The following is a 19138-nucleotide window of genomic DNA, read 5'->3' on the forward strand; positions in this document are numbered from 1 at the left end:
CCAAGAAAAAAATAATCATAATTCTTATTTCTTCAGGTGACTTATAATGGCAGCAGAAAACTAGAAGGATCATTAAAAATAAAGTTTGCTGACCTGAAATAGCCCCTGGACTCCCTGAGAGAGTCAGAGCTCTGTGGTTCTCTGAAGGATTCTACCTTATTTTATTAGGAATCAAAATGATAGCTGAGTAATGACTTCACCTCCCTAGGGTGAATCACCCATTCACTATCAGTATTTTTAACCTGATCATTATTTTTCAGCAGCTATAAATTTAAATTTAAAATTAAGGTAGGAAGGGATCTGTAGAATTTAGTATGGAGACATTGCTTAACAAATATTTTTCATCTCTTTCTGGTCTGGCCTGGTGCTCTAAACTGCCTCTTACGAAAGTGCATAGTGTGTGTACACCTGAGGGTGAGATGGAAGACAGCTGTCCGATCTTAAGATTTGGGGGGGATGGGGAAGTTGGAGCGGGTAGCAGGGCCTGATATGAAAAATTCCAGAGGTGCTGTGCTTCTTGCCTTCACAGTGATGTTGAATGGGTGCTAAGGGTATGTGATCCCCTCTTCCCTTCCTTTCCGGTCATTAATTCTCACTCTCCCTAAGCAGGAAATCAAAAGGGTAGATGGGACACAAACTGGTCTATAATTTTACATGTGATAATAACAAATCATAGTTGTCTTCCGTCATTGGGAGCAAGACTTTTCTATTTCTAAGTGTCAAAGACAGTATTTAGCTTCTAATAGAGATAAATATTTTCTTATAATGCATCTCTTGCCTAAGAGATTATTTAAAGAAATTTCTTAGATTTATTTGAGAGCTGAAAGGGACCTTAGAAAGGATCTAGTTCAATGCCATCATTTTGCAAAAAAAAATAATAAAAAGGATGTTAAAGAATGTTACCAAGGTAAACAGATGCTAGCAGAGCCCAAACTGGAATCCAGGTCTTCCAAATCCTGGTCCTCTATGGACCATTTCTGCTATACCAACTTGATTCTTTCTATTTAACATAACAGGTTGCCACCAGTTTTGTCCCCCGAAGACCATACCACACATACTTTCTGACAAATACTAATTAGATGACTATTCCAAGTAAGTTACTATACAGGACTATTGGTAATTCAAAGGTAAATTCACTACGATCCTTAAGGATCTTACAATAAAATTCAAAACCTGGGAGAAGAAAGGTTTACAAAAATGCAGAGGAGAAAAATATCACAGAAAGTTGGAAAGAGCGCACTAGAACTAATTTCAGGATTAATAAGCAGCCTCCTTGAGATTCAGGATAGAATGTCCCTCTCAAGTGTTATGCAAATTGTGTTCCCTAACTCTGACTAGGCGGTGTTCACAGAACAAGATCATTATTATAGAGAGCTTTATATAAACATGAATAAAATTTAGAAAATAAACTCAAGTAACGAGTCTTTAATCTGAAAAATGTTGCCCCCTGCATGACAGAAACTGATTTCTTAAATTTCTTATTTGCTTCAGACGAATTCACCTTCTCTTCTTCTGTGACCCTGTTCATGACTCAGACATGTAGATATAAGGAGAAGGGCCTGAAGTCCATGGAGCAAATCACAGCAGTCTGGTGGGGCCTTGAGAGGTGGGCAATAAACTGCCAGTTCTTCCTGAAGGATGAGGATTTAGAGATGATCACAGGGGACCTAGGTTGGAGGATGTAACCTCATCTGCTCATGGGTGTCATCTTGGCAGAGTTTACTGACCTCTGGACAAGATCTATTTAATTTACTGGAGATAATGCCTAAGGCATAGGCTGTTTGGAAAGGATATCCCTTTGAACTGAAAATCAAATTGAAGATAATGATTTGGGAATATTTCACCAGTTGTTTAGGAAATCCTGGACTCTCATGTAGTCTATATTCACAACTTTCCATGCTTGCAAAGACACTAAGAGTTAAATATGTTCCTTTTCTGTGAAGCTTCTTAAAAATTCATATCTATGCTGCTCATACACACACACACACACACACACACACACACATATATATATGTATATATGTGAATAGCCAACAGAGACTTGATAGCTTTCTTTTTTAAAAATTAATTAATTAATTAATTTTTGGCTCTGTTGGGTCTTCGTTTCTCTGTGAGGGCTTTCTCTAGTTGCGGTGAGTGGGGGCCACTCTTCATTGTGGTGCACGGGCCTCTCACTGTCATGGCCTCTCTTGCTGCGGAGCACAGGCTCCAGATGTGCAGGCTCAGTAGTTGTGGCTCACGGGCCTAGTTGCTCCACGGCATGTGGGATCTTCCCAGACCAGGGCTTGAACCTGTGTCCCCTTCATTGGCAGGCAGATTCTCAACCACTGTGCCACCAGGGAAGCCCCGATAGCTTTCATTTAACATATTTAGCTGGATCCTTTCAACCAAAATGTGTATCTGCAATGTATTCTAATGTAATCCAATTAGAGCTACTAACACCATCTGTATATACATTTTTGGTTCAGCTGTCAAAAAACACACAAATACAACGCTCATAATACAATATTCAATAGTTGTGTAATATTTTATTGTACTATACTTCATTTAACTTTTTTCTATTTTCAAATGGATCAATTTTCATTTTCTTCCTTTTACGATTAGTATTTTACTACATATTTTAATATGTAAATCTTTGCCCACATCTCTGTTATTTTTCTTGGGATACGTTACTAGAAGTGCAATTACTATAGCAAAGTATATAAACTTTTAAACCAAAGGTTTAAATTATGTATAGTATTTAAAGAGTCTAATAACACAAGACTTCTAACAAAATGTCCTAGCACTCTCCAGACTTTGTCTGTCTCATTTCCCTCACTTTAGCTGTTTCTTCTGTTTACCTTCAAATACTGTTTTCTTGATTTTTAAATTTTAAGACATTATCTATTGATCCTATGATAAAAGTAATAACTACATTTCTTACGTGACCAAAAACATTCCTTTCCCCTACCCTCTCCCCAGTGATTATACTTTTTGGTTTAAATCAGTATTTGGTATTTACATTTTTATGCTATATAAATATTATCCTCTAAGCCATGTAAAGTATTATGATTACATTTTCTTTCTTATACATTAAAAATGTATTCACTGCAGCTAAGAACTGCCTCATTTCATAACATATGTTTAATGTGGCTGTTTAAAAACGTGGGCCCCAAATTCTTTGAAATTGTTCCCAGTGATAGGTGAGGTATACAGCCCCTCCCCTTGATTCTGGGTGGGCTTGTGACTATTTTGATAGGAGATCATGAAAATGGTGGGTGATTTCAGAGGCTGGTCATAAAAGAAGATGCAGCCTCTGCCTTGTTTGCTGGAAGGAACACTTGTGTTTGGAGTTCTGAGTTGGCAAGAAAGAAGTCTGACTACTCTGAGGCTGCCATGCTGTGAGGAAGCCAAGCCAAGTGGAGGAGCCATGTGTGAATACTCTGGTTGTTAAGAAGCCTGGTTTTCTTGACAGCCCAGCCTAGGTGCCAGGTGTGAGTGGAGACCCCAAATGATTCCAGTCCCCAGCATCACTGAATCACCTCTAGCCTCTGGGTCTTTCTGGCTGAGGCCCCAGACATCATGGAGCAGTCATCCCTTCTGTGCATTGTCCAAATTCCTGACCCACAGAATCCATGAACATAATAAAATGGTTATTTTAAGCAGCTAAGTTTTGGGGTAATTTGTTATGCAGCAGTGGTAACTGGTACTCTTACTCTTAACTGGTACTTTCTATGTTCCTGTTATTAATTTGTCCCTAAATTCTCAATATGGCCAAGTACATTAGGGGATCATCAGTTCCATTGTTTCCTTGGAGATATTACTTCTGGAGATCTCTGTCCTCTTGTCCCAATCGAGCCTGGATGCAGAGCCATCAGCCTAGGACTTGCATGGGTGACAGACAATGTAGCATGCTATTGTACTTACAGATGTGGGCCCTGTAGCCAGGCTGCCTGGGTTTGCATCCTGGCTCTACCACTTACCAGTGCTGTGTGACTGTGCTCAAGTTAATCTCTCTCTGCTTCAGGTTTCTCATTAGAGCAGTGGTTGGCACAAAGTAAGTTCTCTTATTGTTGGCATTCTTGTTGTTGTTTATTCTTCTTCCCTTCATATTGTCCTGGGAATTCCCATCATCTCACATCTATGTCTGATGCCCTAGTTCCTAAATTCCACATCTTTTTCTTTCTTGGTTATTCCCTTGATAGAATACATCACCAGCTCCCTAAAAAAAGATGCCTAGGAGGTAAGTTTTTTGAGACTTTATTTATGCTTTAATTGTCTTTAACATCACACTTGATAATATGACTGGCATAAAATTCTAAGTTGGAAACAACTTCTCTTTGAATGTTGAAGTTCTTACTTCATTGTCTTGAAGCTTTCAGTGTCACTACTAAGACAGTTCTGATTCTTGATCCTTTGTACGTAGGTTTTTCTTTCTGGAAGTACTAAGATCTCTTCTTTATCCCCATCGTTTCAAAATTTGATAATGATGTCACTTGGTGTCGGTCTTTTAAAATACACAATTTAGAGTGCCATTTCAATTTGAAGACACCTTCAGGTCCTTCATTTCTTAGAATTTTTCTTTTCTGTTAATTCTTTATTAATTTTTCACCTCCATTTTCATTAAGTCTCTTTCTGGGACTCATAACAGATATAAGATCTCTCAGATTGGTCCTCTAATTTTCTTATCTTTTCTATTTTCTATTTTCTTCTGATTTAAAAAAAAATAAATTTATTTATTTTATTTATTTATTTTTTGCTGTCTCGGGTCTTCATTGCTGCGTGAGGGCTTTCTCTAGTTGCAGTGAGCGGGGGACTATGCTTTGTTGCAGTGCACGGGCTTCTCACTGTGGTGGCTTCTCTTGTTGCAGAGCACGGGCTCTAGGTGCGTGGGCTGCAGTAGTTGTGGCACACGGGCTCTAGAGCACAGGCTCAGCAGTTGTGGCGCACTGGCTTTGTTGCTCCGCAGCATGTGGGATCTTCCCGGTCCAGGGTTCGAACCTGTGTCCCCTGCATTGGCAAGCGGATTCTTAACCACTGCACCACCAGGGAGGTCCCTACCTCTGATTTTTTTTTTAAATTCTGCTTTCATATTTTTATACTTTATAATTCTGATTTCTTATTCTTGAATTGTCCTTTTTTACATATCACCTGTTCTTATTTCATGGATTTAATACCTTATCTCACTGAATATATTGATTGTAGCACATTTGGAAATGCTTTTTTTCCCCCTTGCACTGCCTCTGTTTCCTCTAAGTTCCCTCCTTTTTCTTTTTAATCAGTTTGATTTTGACTTGTTCTTTCGCGGCAGAGGCAGCTCTCAAATGCCCAGTGGTCCTTTATTAGCTATTCTACTTCAGTTGGATGTTCTGTGCCCTTGGATACTCTGAGGCTTGTCAACTGGTGGACCTCACTGTAAGGCAGCTGGCCAGAGTTACGGCATGTTTACTGAGCGAGCCCCAAAAGTCCACATCTGCAGGGCTCTTCCTCTGGGTTTGACAGTTTCCCCAGAAAGGAATCCTCTCATTTTCTACCTGGTGAATATAACGGATTTTAAGCTGGCTGTAAGTATTTTGAGATCTATTAGGGAGGAGTGGCTGGAGAGGGAAAATCTTATCTTTCCAAAAGCAGATATCTTAGGCTCTCTCTATTTGAAGTGTGCCATCTACCTCCACCTCAGCTGTGCCTGCTTTCCCATGTCCAGTCTCAGATTAACCCAATCAATTAGAACCACCAAGTTAAATAAATTCCATGAAGTTTTGGATAGAAAGGCAAGAACTTTTTGTATCTGGATTTTAAAAAAAACCCCAAAATTTCTGGATTTAAGAAAAACCCAAAAAAGCTCCCTCTCATCTTCCATACCTTCCCTTCCCCACAAAAAAGTAGAAAATTCACCCAAGTCCCTTTACCCCTCTTACTTAACCATACTTTTTTTTTTTTCCCCCTTGATAATGCCTCAGAACTTGAGTACTCAGGATCCAAGTTTGTTTTAAAATAACCCAATGAAGTGACAGGCAGAACTCCTGGAATTCTGCAGCTTGTGCTAGAGTCTACATATGGGAAATTGGCATCAGTTAAAGAGTGGTGCTATTACCGTAGCCCAATTTTTGAAAGCCTTTAGAAAAAAAAAATCATCTGAGTTAATTAGTATTTACCACAGGCACAGATTTTGTATTGCAGTATTCTATGAATTCAGATAATAAGAAAACACAATACTGCAGTCTCTAACTTTTAACTAACATTTACCTCTCAAAAATGTATATTATAAATTAAGAATTTTACCTGTTATATGAATAAGCTCTTATATGACTGATCTATATGCTCCATATGGCTGATCAATCAGTCTTAGATCATCATAAAATATGAGCTATGTTTTAAAATCAACCAAATACTATTGGTACGTAAAATAAGAGTAATTTCATTTTACCTCTCTGATCTGCTTAATCCACAAATCTCTTCCAAGAAACTCCTGATGTAAGACTACAGGAGCTGAGTTTAGATTAAAAGTCAAGGAGTCACTGGTCTTTTCTTTAATAAAAGGCTGGAGATCAGAATTTATCTAGAAGGAGTAGTGAAAAGAGTTAAATCAGTGAAATGCATATACATTGGCATGTTTTAGTCATATTCAGAAAGCACCAGTTACTACAGTGAAAAATTAAGCTTAAGGAACTCAGTTTTCAGATGTACTTTAATAAGCAAAAGAACAGCTCATATGATTAACAATAATCTTAAAAAAACTTTAAAAATAGTTTTCCCCTAACATATTTCTTTTTTTTTCTTTTCTTTTCTTTTTTTTTTTGCGGTACGCGGGCCTCTCACTGCTATGGCCTCTCCTGTTGCGGACCACAGGCTCCGGACGCACAGGCTCAGCAGCCATGGCTCACGGGCCCAGCCGCTCTGCGGCATGCCCGATCTTCCTGGACCGGGGGACGAACCCGCGTCCCCTGCATCGGCAGGCGGACTCTCAACCACTGCGCCACCAGGGAAGCCCCACATTCCTTTTTTATTTGGCAACAGCCTTTATTTTGCTTTTTAAGTTCAAGGTAAGGATCATAAATTATATTTATTTAATAAATATAATCAAATAATAAATAAATTAATCAAAGATTTAATAAAGTACATAAAAACTCACCTGGAGATATTACATATTTTTGTATATATTTCCCCCTTATGAGCTATTTAAATGACATCTAAGAAATATGTACTAAATGGAATTTAAAATTACATATACATGGAGGTAACAAAATAACAGCTAATCTTGAGACATTTTATATTTCATTATGCCCATTCAAAAGAATCAGTTATTGGAATTAAAGCTTTCAACTTTGCTCCATATATTTCTAAATTTCATTAACTTTCCACAGTTTGTTTTACATAGGAACTATAAGGGAACTGTAACAAAAATGCAAATATTCTTCCATTTTGTGACTGGCAACATTACATGTTATTTAATAATTTGCAAGAGCTCTTTCAAGAACCCTTTCAGATGGTAAGAAGAGACAAACATCACAAATATGGTTTAAGTAAGCTGTAGCTTTCTATCAAAATTATACAGTACTCACCAATCGTACTGTTTATATTATGTAATAACCACCATGAATGATAGATTTTATGTACTCAGTAAAGTTTTTGAGATATAAAAGCAGTTTATTAAATGGTAAAAGGTTTCTTGTGTATCATTTTAGCTATTTAAATACAGAAAAAACAGAAAGGGTATGTAAATACCTTATGACTCATGGCCATGTGCTTCCCATACTGAAATGCCATATCCTGAACCTCAGCATCATGCTTTGCTAATTCCATTGCAGCTTGGCAGCTCTTTGCTAATAAGGCACCATGGGAGAGAAAAGTCTGCTTCTTCCAAGTCAATATTCCAATATCATCTGTGATATGATTTTCCTAAAAATTGCAACAAAAGCCAAGATTAAAAAGGTTTTAGGAGTAATTTGTTTCGGTTTTTGAAGAATAAGCATTAAGAAATGAACTATTCAAAACCCTCAGGTTGCTGCAACAAGACAGAACTAAAAGATGCTGACCCTCACCTCTACCTAAAGAGAACTAAGGAGGTGGGAACTGCTTTTTTAGGGTAATTGGGAAAAAATGAAAGAAATGCTGAAGCAAATTTTATTTTGAGCTAGGGAACTTCTATTAAAATATACTTATAAGGCAAAATTAGAAACTTAGACCTTCGAACTAACTCTCTTCTAGATTCATATCAGTTCTTAATTAAGTGCTAGTATTCCAAAACACAAGAATCCTATTGTCTTTAACTTATGTTAAAATGTCAAGGGCATAGTGAAGGAACTGCATTCTCTTATAAGCAGGTAGACAGAAAAAAATCAGAGAGAAGGTAACCCATTACAATGGAGTATGATTAGATCATACTATTCATCAAAGTTTATTCCCATAAGAAGAAACAAGATAAGGGAAGACATAACTGTAGTTTATTTAATTTCATCTTTTTACATTACGAAAATCACGGTAGTATCTTTAAGTAAGCACAAGCATACACATACCTACTGACTCTAGACCAGTGATGTCCAATGAAATTATAATGTAAGCCCCATATACAATTAAAAATTTGCTAGTAGCTACATTAAAAAAGTGAAAAGAAACAGGTGACATTAATCTTAATGACATTTTATCTATCCCAATATATCTAAAATATTACTATAATAAAATAAAACATATAATCAATATAAAATTAATAATAATATTTTACATTCTTTTTTTACACTAACTTTTCAAAATCAGTGTATATTTTACACTTACAGCACATCACTAGGGACATTTGAAGTACTCAATAGGTACAAGGAGCTGGTGGCTACCCTAGTGGACAGCTCTGCTTTAGCCAGTTAGCTCTCTGAGGACAAGAATGATGAAGCGATATACATAATGATGCTCATTTTACAGTGTTTCTTTGAAACCTCAAACTAACTAGAACCCATCCAGAAGGATTAATTAACCCAAACACTTTGCTTCCTGCTGCCCATACCACAATCCTTCTCCTTCCACCATTATTTGGGGACAAAATAAAAAATAATAAGAAAACTTAGACACCATTAAAAAATGATCTTAGATATAGCCCCACCTCTTTCACCATGTTGAAGGGAATCTTCAACCCCTTGGTCAGATCAAATTCTCAACTTAATTTTACATGCTTTTAAACAAAAAGAGAGTTCCACTTATAGCAACAGTTACAAATACGCAACATAGTATTGTGTAATAATCAAAAAGCCTCTTGAGGAGAAACAGTGCATAAACATTGCGAATAAATGATAGCATTTAATTTTGGAAATCTGAGAATGGATTTTAAAATATGTGAAGTTAATATCATATTAATAAACCTAGATAAAAACCATATTATCTCTCCAGATATACTAAAGATGCATTTGACAAAATTCAACTCCTATTCTTTTTTTTTTTTTTTGCAGTACGCGGGCCTCTCACTGTTGTGGCCTCTCCTGTTGCGAAGCACAAGCTCCGGACGCACAGGCTCAGCGGCCATGGCCCACGGGCCCAGCCGCTCCGCGGCATGTGGGATCTTCCCGGACCAGGGCATGAACCCGTGTCGTCTGCATCGACAGGCGGACTCTCAACAACTGCGCCACCAGGGAAGCCCTCAACTCCTATTCTTGATGGGAAAAAAGCACTGAATAAAACAGGAACAGATGTGCATTTCTTTTTTTTTTTAAATGTAATATACTGCAATTTTATTTCAATAGCACAAACGAAGTTAGCGTGTAGGAAATTTATTTATATTTTTTAAAAAAATATTTATTTATTTGGTTGTGCCGGGTCTTAGTTGCAGTGGGTGGGCTCCTTAGCTGAGGCTCAAGGGCTCCTTAGTTGAGGCAGGCAGGCTCCTTGGTTGTAGCTCCAGGGCTCCTTAGGTGCGGCATGCAGGCTCCTTAGTTGTGGCATGTGAACTCTTAGTTGCGGCATGCATGTGGGATCTAGTTCCCTGACAAGGGATCAACCCAGGCCCCCTGAATTGGGAGCGCAGTCTTATCCACTGCGCCACCAGGGAAGTCCTGCGTGTAGGAAATTTAAATGAAGCAGTATGGTAAAAATAGCAGAGAACCAAAAAATCTAAAAAGCAAGTACACCTAAAGCATGAGAATTCATTAGTGTTTCATCTTCAGTTATGACTGACACTTGATGCTTGCAAAGTTTGAAATAAACTTTGAGATCATGATCACTATTCTGAAGAAATTTCAGCACCAGCACTAAGATTTGTACATTCAGTTGGTTTGTAGTTGACTTGTTAGCCATTTACATACTATAGTACAGATTTGTCACAGGTCAGATCACAGTGTTGAAGGAAAGAAAGACCTTCCTGTAATTATACAGAAAGGATCCACTAAACTGCACTCAGCTTAAGACATCCAATGTACAAGAGCACGAAAACCATCACAGTAATGTGGTTCCAAGGAACATAGCTTTGGTAAGGAAAATAACCTAAGCTCCTGTTTCCCATTTTAATTACTGAAATCTCTACCAATGACAAAAATGTCATATAGGACACTAAATGTATACAGTAATTCAAACCATGCAAAGAACATATTTAGCAATCTGGGATAATGCAGAATGACTGGAAATATAACGAACGTGATTCAACACTGGTTCTTTTTGTCATTTTACACAGACGTCATGTTAATATTAGACCAAAACACAAAATGTTTAGTGCATAAACCAGTTTCTCTTTTAAGATCTATCATTTTTATTGTAGTCTTTTATCTTACTTTGGACCACTTGTACCCCGTACTCTATCCTACTATAGACTGTTTAACTTAATCAACAAAATCAAAAGTAATTTCTCACCAGATTTATGGGGGACATAAAAATTTATAACATCAAAGTGTCTGCATAACCAAAAGTACAATAATAAAGGAGAAAATGCCTCCTATTTCTTTTAGAAAATAGTACTTTTTAAGCTTGCTGCATCTTTAATGCTTTTACTATTGCATGACAATGAATAGTTGATAGAAAAAAAGAACTGTATACTTGAATTATGATAACTCATCATCACAGATTAATCTAATAATGAAGTTTCTGCAGAAACAGGAACTATTTTAACAAGGAAAAAAAAAATGCCCTCATTCCAGATGTATATTTCTTTAATATGACAGGTGCCTGTGTGTGTGTGTGTGTGTGTGTGCACAAGCATGCATGATCACCCAAAAGTCAGCAAATACTTTATGGGGAAACACATGAGCCCTTCTTCCTAAAATCAGGAACAGGACAGAGATGAACACAATACCATTGCTATTTAACAATGTAATAGAAGAGGCAAGAAAAGGATAGCTGTATAAAAATTAGAAAGGAAGAGTTTAACTATCACTATTTGAAGACAGTATAACTGTATATTGGGGAAGACCAATATACAAAACTCAACCAAAACACTACTAAAACAAGAAGATAATTCAGTAAGGTAGCAGTATATAAAATCAATATAATTTATAATTAACATAATAGATGTAACCATAGCTTTCATACATAAAAACTAATCAGAAAGTATTGTAAATAGGGCCTTTTCTTACATTATATCTATGAAAAAAAGATTTTAAAAGCTGGGAATAAACTTAGAAATGTACAAAATTGATATGAAAAAAATGTTAAAATACTACTGAAGGAAAGCAAGTTAAATAAATATAAAGGCATATCATGCTTAAAGATAGTAAGATCCAACCTCATAAAGATACTCCAATAAAATTAACACCACCCCTCCCCCCTCCCCCCCCCCCGCCTGCCTCTAAGATCTCTGCTTCCTCCCGTAGCGCGAGGACAAAAGAGCCACTCCCAGCTGCTGTGCCCAGGCATCATCCCCCCCCCCCCCCCAACTTAGGCAAGCTGATTCTAAAGTTCATATTGGAAACAGCATGAAGAATAACCAGAATAAGCAGGAAGCCATGAAAAAGAAGAGCAGTGTAGGGTGAGGTGGGGGGAAGAAGGGTAGATGAGGAGAGCTAATGATGTCTAGCCTTATCAGATCCTATACTATAAAGCCTCGGTAATTTAAAAAAAAAAAGTGCGCTTTTTAGATAGACAAACGATGGAACGAAATAGAAAGTCCAGGAATCAATCAAACTAGACACAGGAATTTACTATATTTTAGGGAAAATTTGGACTTTTCAGTAAATGGTGCTGGTACAACTGAATAGCTTTCTGGAAGAAAATTAAGACTGCTCTGCATTTCACACAATTTATCAGGATAAACTCCACATAGCAAAAAATAAAAGCAAAAGAACCACAGACAACAATAGAAGACAAAAGACAATAAGGAAAGGTATGTGCACTTTCTATCACAGATGAATGACAAATCTCCCTGTGGTAGGCTAATAACGGTCCCCCACAAAGACAGCCACATCTTAATCCCTAGAGTCTGTGAATGTTACCTTACATGGTAAAGGGGACTTTGCAGTTATGTTAATTCAGGATCTTGAGATGGAGGAATTATCCCAGATTAACTGGATGAGCCTAATGCAGTCAAATGGATCCTCATAAAAGGGAGGCAGCAGGGTCTGAAGATGGAGGATGAAGCCACAAAACAAGAAATGAAGGTGGAAACTAGAAAGGGCAAGGAAAGGGATTCTCCCCTAGAGCCTCCAGAAGGAATACAACCCTGACAACATCTTGATTTGGAGGCTTCTGACCAAACAAACAAACAAACCACTTTCCACCGCCTTAAAGCATCACTCAGTGTTGGTGAGGCTGTGAAGAAACAGGCATCTCAAATATGACCGGTAGAGTCTGTCATACAGAGTGAAGTAAGTCAGAAAGAGAAAAACAAAATACCGTATGCTAACGTACATATATGGAATCTAAAAAAACGGTACTGATGAACCTAGTGGCAGGGCAGGAATAAAGACGCAGATGTAGAGAATGGACGTGAGGACACGGGGCAGGGGGAGGGGAAGCTGGGGCGAAGTGAGAGAGTGGCATGGACAAATATACACTACCAAATGTAAAATAGCTAGCCAGTAGGAAGCAGCCACATAGCACAGGGAGATCAGCTCAGTGTTTTGTGAGCACCTAGAGGGGTGGGATAGGGAGGGTGGGAGGGAGGGAGACGCGAGAGGGAAGAGATATGGGAACATATGTATATGTATAGCCGATTCACTTTGTTATAAAGCAGAAACTAACACACCATTGTAAAGCAATTATACTCCAATAAAGATGTAAAAAAATAAAATAAAATAAAAATAAAGTTCCTAAAAAAGAAAAAAGGGTAATGAATATAAAATTTTACATTTCTTGGTCTCAAATGCTTAACATTTAAAAAAGTTATATGATTCTCAATTAACTTTTTGTGGTTTGTATACCATCCTCATGTATTCATATAACAAACATTTATTTAGTTTCTATTATGGGTTAGGTTCTTTGTAAAGCAATATAGATATGAATATATTTATTAATAATATTAATGAATAGCCTGTCCTCAAGAAGCTCACAATACAGGAATGACATCTATATCTATCTATATGTGGATATTAATATAATAGATAAATCAATATAGTTCTATCTCAGAATAATTCTTGGAAGATCTCCAATGGTCAAAGATTCAGTTTTATTATATTTTCCTTATTCTGATTAAGACATTTTATTATTCACCATTTCTACATTTTAATTCAAGTAATACACGATCTCTGAAAAAAAAATTAGAAAATTCAGATAGCCGAGAAACAGTTAATATATAGTCCCTTGAAATCTGCTATCATAAGTTAATCAGGCCATAAGTCAATAATTCTGTTCCTAAATTAATCAGAAAATTTATTCCCTGAACATTAAATTATTACCTATCGTGACCTTGGTTACAAATGAAACGAAGTCCCTCTATTCATTTCTGTCAGCTTGCCATGTATACATTAAGAGAGCATGCTTTATTACAAAGGAAAAGTTAATGTACAATTGTAAAATACCAAGAAACTAGTTTGATAACCACATCCAAATTAGTATCTTCAGACATCAGATATACAGAATTGGTGTGAAATGAACGAGAGCAGTCAGAGTAAATGAGATTCAGATATACTTACAGCATCAACTTACATCTGTACAGTTTATAGAAGGAGGATACATTCAGTGAACATTGACTTTTGATGGGATTTTCTCTTTTTCAGAAAGGTAATATACATCAACATACCTACTGAATGACTGTCAGACTGAAGGACATTTTTAAAATGTAGGTCTCTCATTCACTGTAACATGACCTCTTTGCTTAAGCAAGGTTAGTTCAAAAAACACACAGGAAAAAAACCCTGAAGGTTGTAAGATGATGTTTCCCAAGATAGTGGCACTGGTGGTTGTACTCAGATATAATATTCTGTTCTGCTACTGAGCTGTCTGGGGAATGTGTACTTTGAGTTGCTTTCCTAATGGTAGTAATACATTTGTACATACCTATTTACATGAAACCAAAGTGTGTTTGTAAAGTGGCTGCTTGGGATTAAAGGTCTAGTCCATGGTCACAGAACAAAGGCAAACTAATTGATTCAGGAAGATGTTCAAGCCCGAACCGGAACCTGCTGAGCCAAACTTCTATCTTTCACATTATCAGAGAAGAGGAGTGTTAAAAGTACTTTAAAGAAAGCATGCAAATATTTCCTGTTGTCATGCTTCTTTCAGATTCATATACTGAGCTGCTACCTTTATAATTTATCTTTAAAATATATCTTTGTATATTTATGCAGCATAAATTTGGATCTGATAAGAGATCAGATCTAATGCCACATTTCACCATTTTAAATGGTTGCTTTGAATTAGCCTTTTCAGCTATTTTGAGAAGCTAAACAACAGCCAAAATGTTTACCAGCTTTATTTTTTTTTTTAAAAGTCAAGGAAAATTTCAAAAAGACTCCCTAAATTTAGGGATAAGAAGAAAGCAAGGGGGAGAACAGAATCTAATATTTCCTGGGAGTCAACAATATGTGATGACACTTTCATTATTCTATTCCCTCTCAAAAATCTTAATTATCATTATTCCCATTCAATAGGTAAGGAGACTTGAAGACTGTATTTCGATCATGATCAGACATTAGTAAATGGCAGAGATGGGTCTTAGCTGTATAGCAGTCGGATTCTATTTTGCTTAATACATAGTAGAAATACTTAAAAATACCTTTTATAGTCTAAAAAGTAGGTTGTATTTAAGAGTAAATGACACGTTTCATTTATGCATCAACAAAGCATTTTAAACCTGTAAATTAAGTCTTTTAATAATATCCACTGAAAAGATCCAAGAATCTAGAGCATATAAGTAACAAGATTAGGAATAGTAGATGTCATAGTATTTTTTCAGGAATCCTGAGGAAGGGGGAAAGAGTATAACATTTTAACAGCATCATCTAATAGGATGAAATAATTTGCTTTGATTTATAATCCAATCACACTGGAGACAGTAAAGTAGGTATCTATGTAAATCATGGGAGAGAAACTGATAAGATGTGATAAATGTATAACTAAAGTCTGTTTTAAAAAGTGCTTCTATATAATAAATAAAGCTATTAAAATTTTACTCACACATTAGAGAGAATGGTTGTCAGGGAATTTAAAAGTCAGGAATTCTTTGGTCTAGGGCTAGCCAGCCCCTTCCTGTACTCCCCATGAGTCAGTTCTTGCTGAGATGTATGGGAATGATACGTTGGGTCAGGATTGAGAAGGGAAGACTGTTTTACAGCTCAAATCCTTCAGCAAGGGGTATCCTTGGGATGGGGAAAGCTCTGAACAGCTAGAGGGCAGCAGATAGTTTTCAGAGGGGTTGCACAGTAGGGGCAGTAGGGAACGCTGCTTAATTCTTTGAGATGAACAAACAGCACCAAAGGGAAACTTGGCTTGCTTTGAAACGTGCAGTGTATGTTGGTGCTTGACATACCATGTAAATGTGCAGTAGATGCAGTTCAATTAATTTTTGTGTGTGCTTACTACGCCAGGCACTACAGATCTGAGAATTAGGTATTACTCCTTGACCTTTAGCAGAAGTTCAGCAAGGGAGAAAGACAGTACACAGGAACTAGTATGGTATGTGAAAAGAAAGCTATGCTTACAGCACAGAGAAGGGAGTGACTAGTTTTACCAAGGAAGGCTTCAGTTGGAGAACTGTTAGCTGAATCAGGTTCTGAATAATAAACTGGAATTAGCCAGGAAGATAAGGTATGAGATGACTTTGGGGCATTAATATTAGTTCCATATTGTTGAAGCAGACAGTGGGAAAGGCAGACGAAGAAGGACAAGGCTAGTCAGGTAGGTAAGAGGTCCAGAGGGTTGGATCTTCTTACTTAGGTGCTAGAAAACTGTCTTTAGCAGGAAGTTATATGACTACACATGCAATTAGATGGGTTGCTTCGGAGGCAGTTTGGACTGGAGGGGCAACAACTGGAAGATCCATTAGGGGTTAAGTTATATTCCAGGTAAGCAGGGATGACATATAGTGGTGGCCAGCGGGAAATGAGAGGCAAGAGCAATCTGAGCTGCTCAAAAAGTGAAACAAGATAGCTCCCTACTGTGTACACGATAGTCGCTCACCGAGGATCTACTTCCCTCTCTCTCCTTACTAACAAACCGTAATTTTGTTCAGGTAGTCACTGCTCTTGTCAATGATTAATTTAGGAATGGGCATGTGGTCCAATTCCAGGCAATAAGACATGAGGAAAGTATACTGCAGAGCTCCTAGAAAGAGATCCAGGCAAAAGTGGCAGCTGTGGATGTTGCTCTGTCTTGATGAGCCGCACCCAGGACTACTGTAGCCAAACTGCCACAAGCCTGGTAATAAAGAGGACACTAGGAAGCAGAACAGAGATATGGAGAAAACCTTGATATCTGGAGTTGTCATGTTAACTGTCCCTTGATGCCTGACTACCTCTGCATGCTCAGAGTAAAACATGTTTCCTTACTTTTATATCTATTTAATTGGATTTCCCATTTTTTGCAGCTGAAAGCATTTCGATGAATTAATTCATTCCTTAAGATGAGAAATGTTCATACTATATAAAGTCTGCATTGCCAACATTAACAAACTACTAAAACATTTTAGGAAGAATTTCCTTAGGATGGAATATTAGTTATCTATTGCCACATAGCGAATTACCCACAAATGTAGCATCTTAAAACAACACACACTTATTATCTCAGAGTTTCTGAGGGTCAGGAGTCTGGGCATGGCTTAGCTGGCTGGTTACGGCTCAGGATGTCTCAGGAGACTGTGGTCAAGCTGTTCGCTCAGGCAACAGCCGCAAAAAGGGTCTGGAGAATACGCTCCCAAGCTCACTCGGGTGGTTGCTGGCAGCAGGTGTTAGTTCCTTGCCACGTGGGTCACTCTGCAGGGCTGCTCCCATGACATGGTAGCTGGCTTCCCCAGAGCAAGTGATCCAGTAGAATGAGGGAGAGTGAGAGCACACTCCGGGGGGAAGCGTCACAATCTTTCATAACCTAATCTTGGAAGTGACACACCATCATTTCTGTCGTATGCTGTTGGTCACACAGAGCAACCTAGTACAGTAATGGGAAGGAATTAGACTCAGAATACTAGGAGGTGGGGCTCATTGGGGGTCACCTTGGAAGCTGGCTACTAGAGACAGAGTCTATGATTAGAATTACTGGGTCAATAGATCTGAACATTTTAAAGTTTCTTAAAATATTCTGCAAGTTGTTTTATAGAAAGGCTCTGATATGCACACTGACCAGCCAAGTTTGAGACTGTCTTGTCACTGAGTAGAATTATTGTTTTACTTGTGAATTTAACAGGTGAAAAGTGGCATTTCATTTAAATATGGGAAGTAATTTCATTGATTAACCATTTGTATTTCCTCCATTCATTCATTTGTTTATTTACTGAGTATCTTCTACAGACAAGGCATTGTTTTAGGTGTTCACACCAGTGAGAAAACCAGAGAGTCCTTTTGCATTCACAGTTCTTACAGTCTAGAAGGGAAGCCAGACAATCAGATAACCACACAGATAAATATGTAACTGCAAACTGAGATACTTCCAATGGGGAAAATGAACATACTTTTATGACAGCAGTAATAAAAGAACCTGACTGAGACTGGGGCTTTGGGGAGTAGTTTTCTTGAGGAAGTGACACTTGAGCTGACATAGGAAGGATGAATAAGGGATAAGTTAGTAAAGGTGAAGAAGTATGCAAGGATTGTAAATACAAAGGAGAACAGTATGTCTGAGGAATGAGAGAAGGCTATTGGGGCTGATATGCAGACAGTGAGGGTAAAAATGGTACAAGGTGGGCTTCCCTGGTGGCGCAGTGGTTGAGAGTCCGCCTGCCGATGCAGGGGACACGGGGTCGTGCCCCGGTCCGGGAAGATCCCACAGGCCGTGGAGCGGCTGGGCCCGTGAGCCATGGCCGCTGAGCCTGCGCGTCCGGAGCCTGTGCTCCGCAACGGGAGAGGCCACAACAGTGAGAGGCCCGCGGACCGCAAAAAAAAAAAAAAAAAAAAAATGGTACAAGGTGAGGTTGGAGGGATAGACTGGGTCGGATTATGCAGGGTCTTTTGGGTCACTGTCAGGATTTCGGTATTTATCCATGGAGTGATGAGATGTTACTGGGGGTTGAAATGAAGGAACAGCAGCATCAGATTTGCATTTTGAGATCTCTGGTGGTATGGAGAAAGACTAGAAGATGGGAGGATTGAACACATGGAGGAGAAGGAAGAGGTTACTGGAATTGCTCAGGCAAGAGAGGATGGCATCTTGGACCATGCAAAAGGGGGAGGCATGGGGTAAAGCCAGGCTGCAGCCTGTGCCATCGATGGTGGGGGAGTGAGGGCATCAACAAGGTACTGCTCTTGACTACTGTTGTGGACCAAATGTATGTGTCCTTGCAAAATTCATATGTTGAAGCCCTACCTGCCAGTGTGTTTATATTTACAGTAAGTATGTAAAGAAGGTTAAATTAAGTCATAAGGGTAGGGATTAGTGTCCTTATAACGAGAGACACCAGAGGGCTTGCTTGGCTTTCTCTCCACTGTGTGAGTGCACAGTGAGAAGGCAGTCATCTGCAAACCAGGAAGACAGCTCTCACCAGAAACTGAATTGCTAGAACCTTCATCTTGGACTTCTCATCTCCAAAACTGTGAGAAAATAAATTTCTGTTGTTTAAATCACTCAGTCTATGGTATTTTGTTATGGCAGTCCGAGCTGAATAAAGTAA

At 38.1% G+C, this 19138-nt stretch overlaps 1 protein-coding gene across 1 annotated transcript in view; it reads right to left on the reverse strand.

Annotated features, from left to right (window-relative positions):
• Nucleotides 1-19138, reverse strand: part of PDSS2 (decaprenyl diphosphate synthase subunit 2) — a 258188-nt gene that overhangs the window by 37723 nt on the left and 201327 nt on the right. Inside the window, exons 5-6 of the mRNA XM_007447249.1 lie at nt 7705-7878; nt 6407-6538 (exon numbers count right to left, since the gene is read on the reverse strand). Coding sequence (XP_007447311.1) covers nt 6407-6538; nt 7705-7878 — 306 coding nt within the window. The remainder of the gene's footprint in view (nt 1-6406; nt 6539-7704; nt 7879-19138) is intronic.

Source organism: Lipotes vexillifer, unplaced genomic scaffold (genome assembly GCF_000442215.2).
Source record: "Lipotes vexillifer unplaced genomic scaffold, Lipotes_vexillifer_v1.1 scaffold515, whole genome shotgun sequence".
NCBI lineage: Eukaryota > Metazoa > Chordata > Mammalia > Artiodactyla > Lipotidae > Lipotes > Lipotes vexillifer.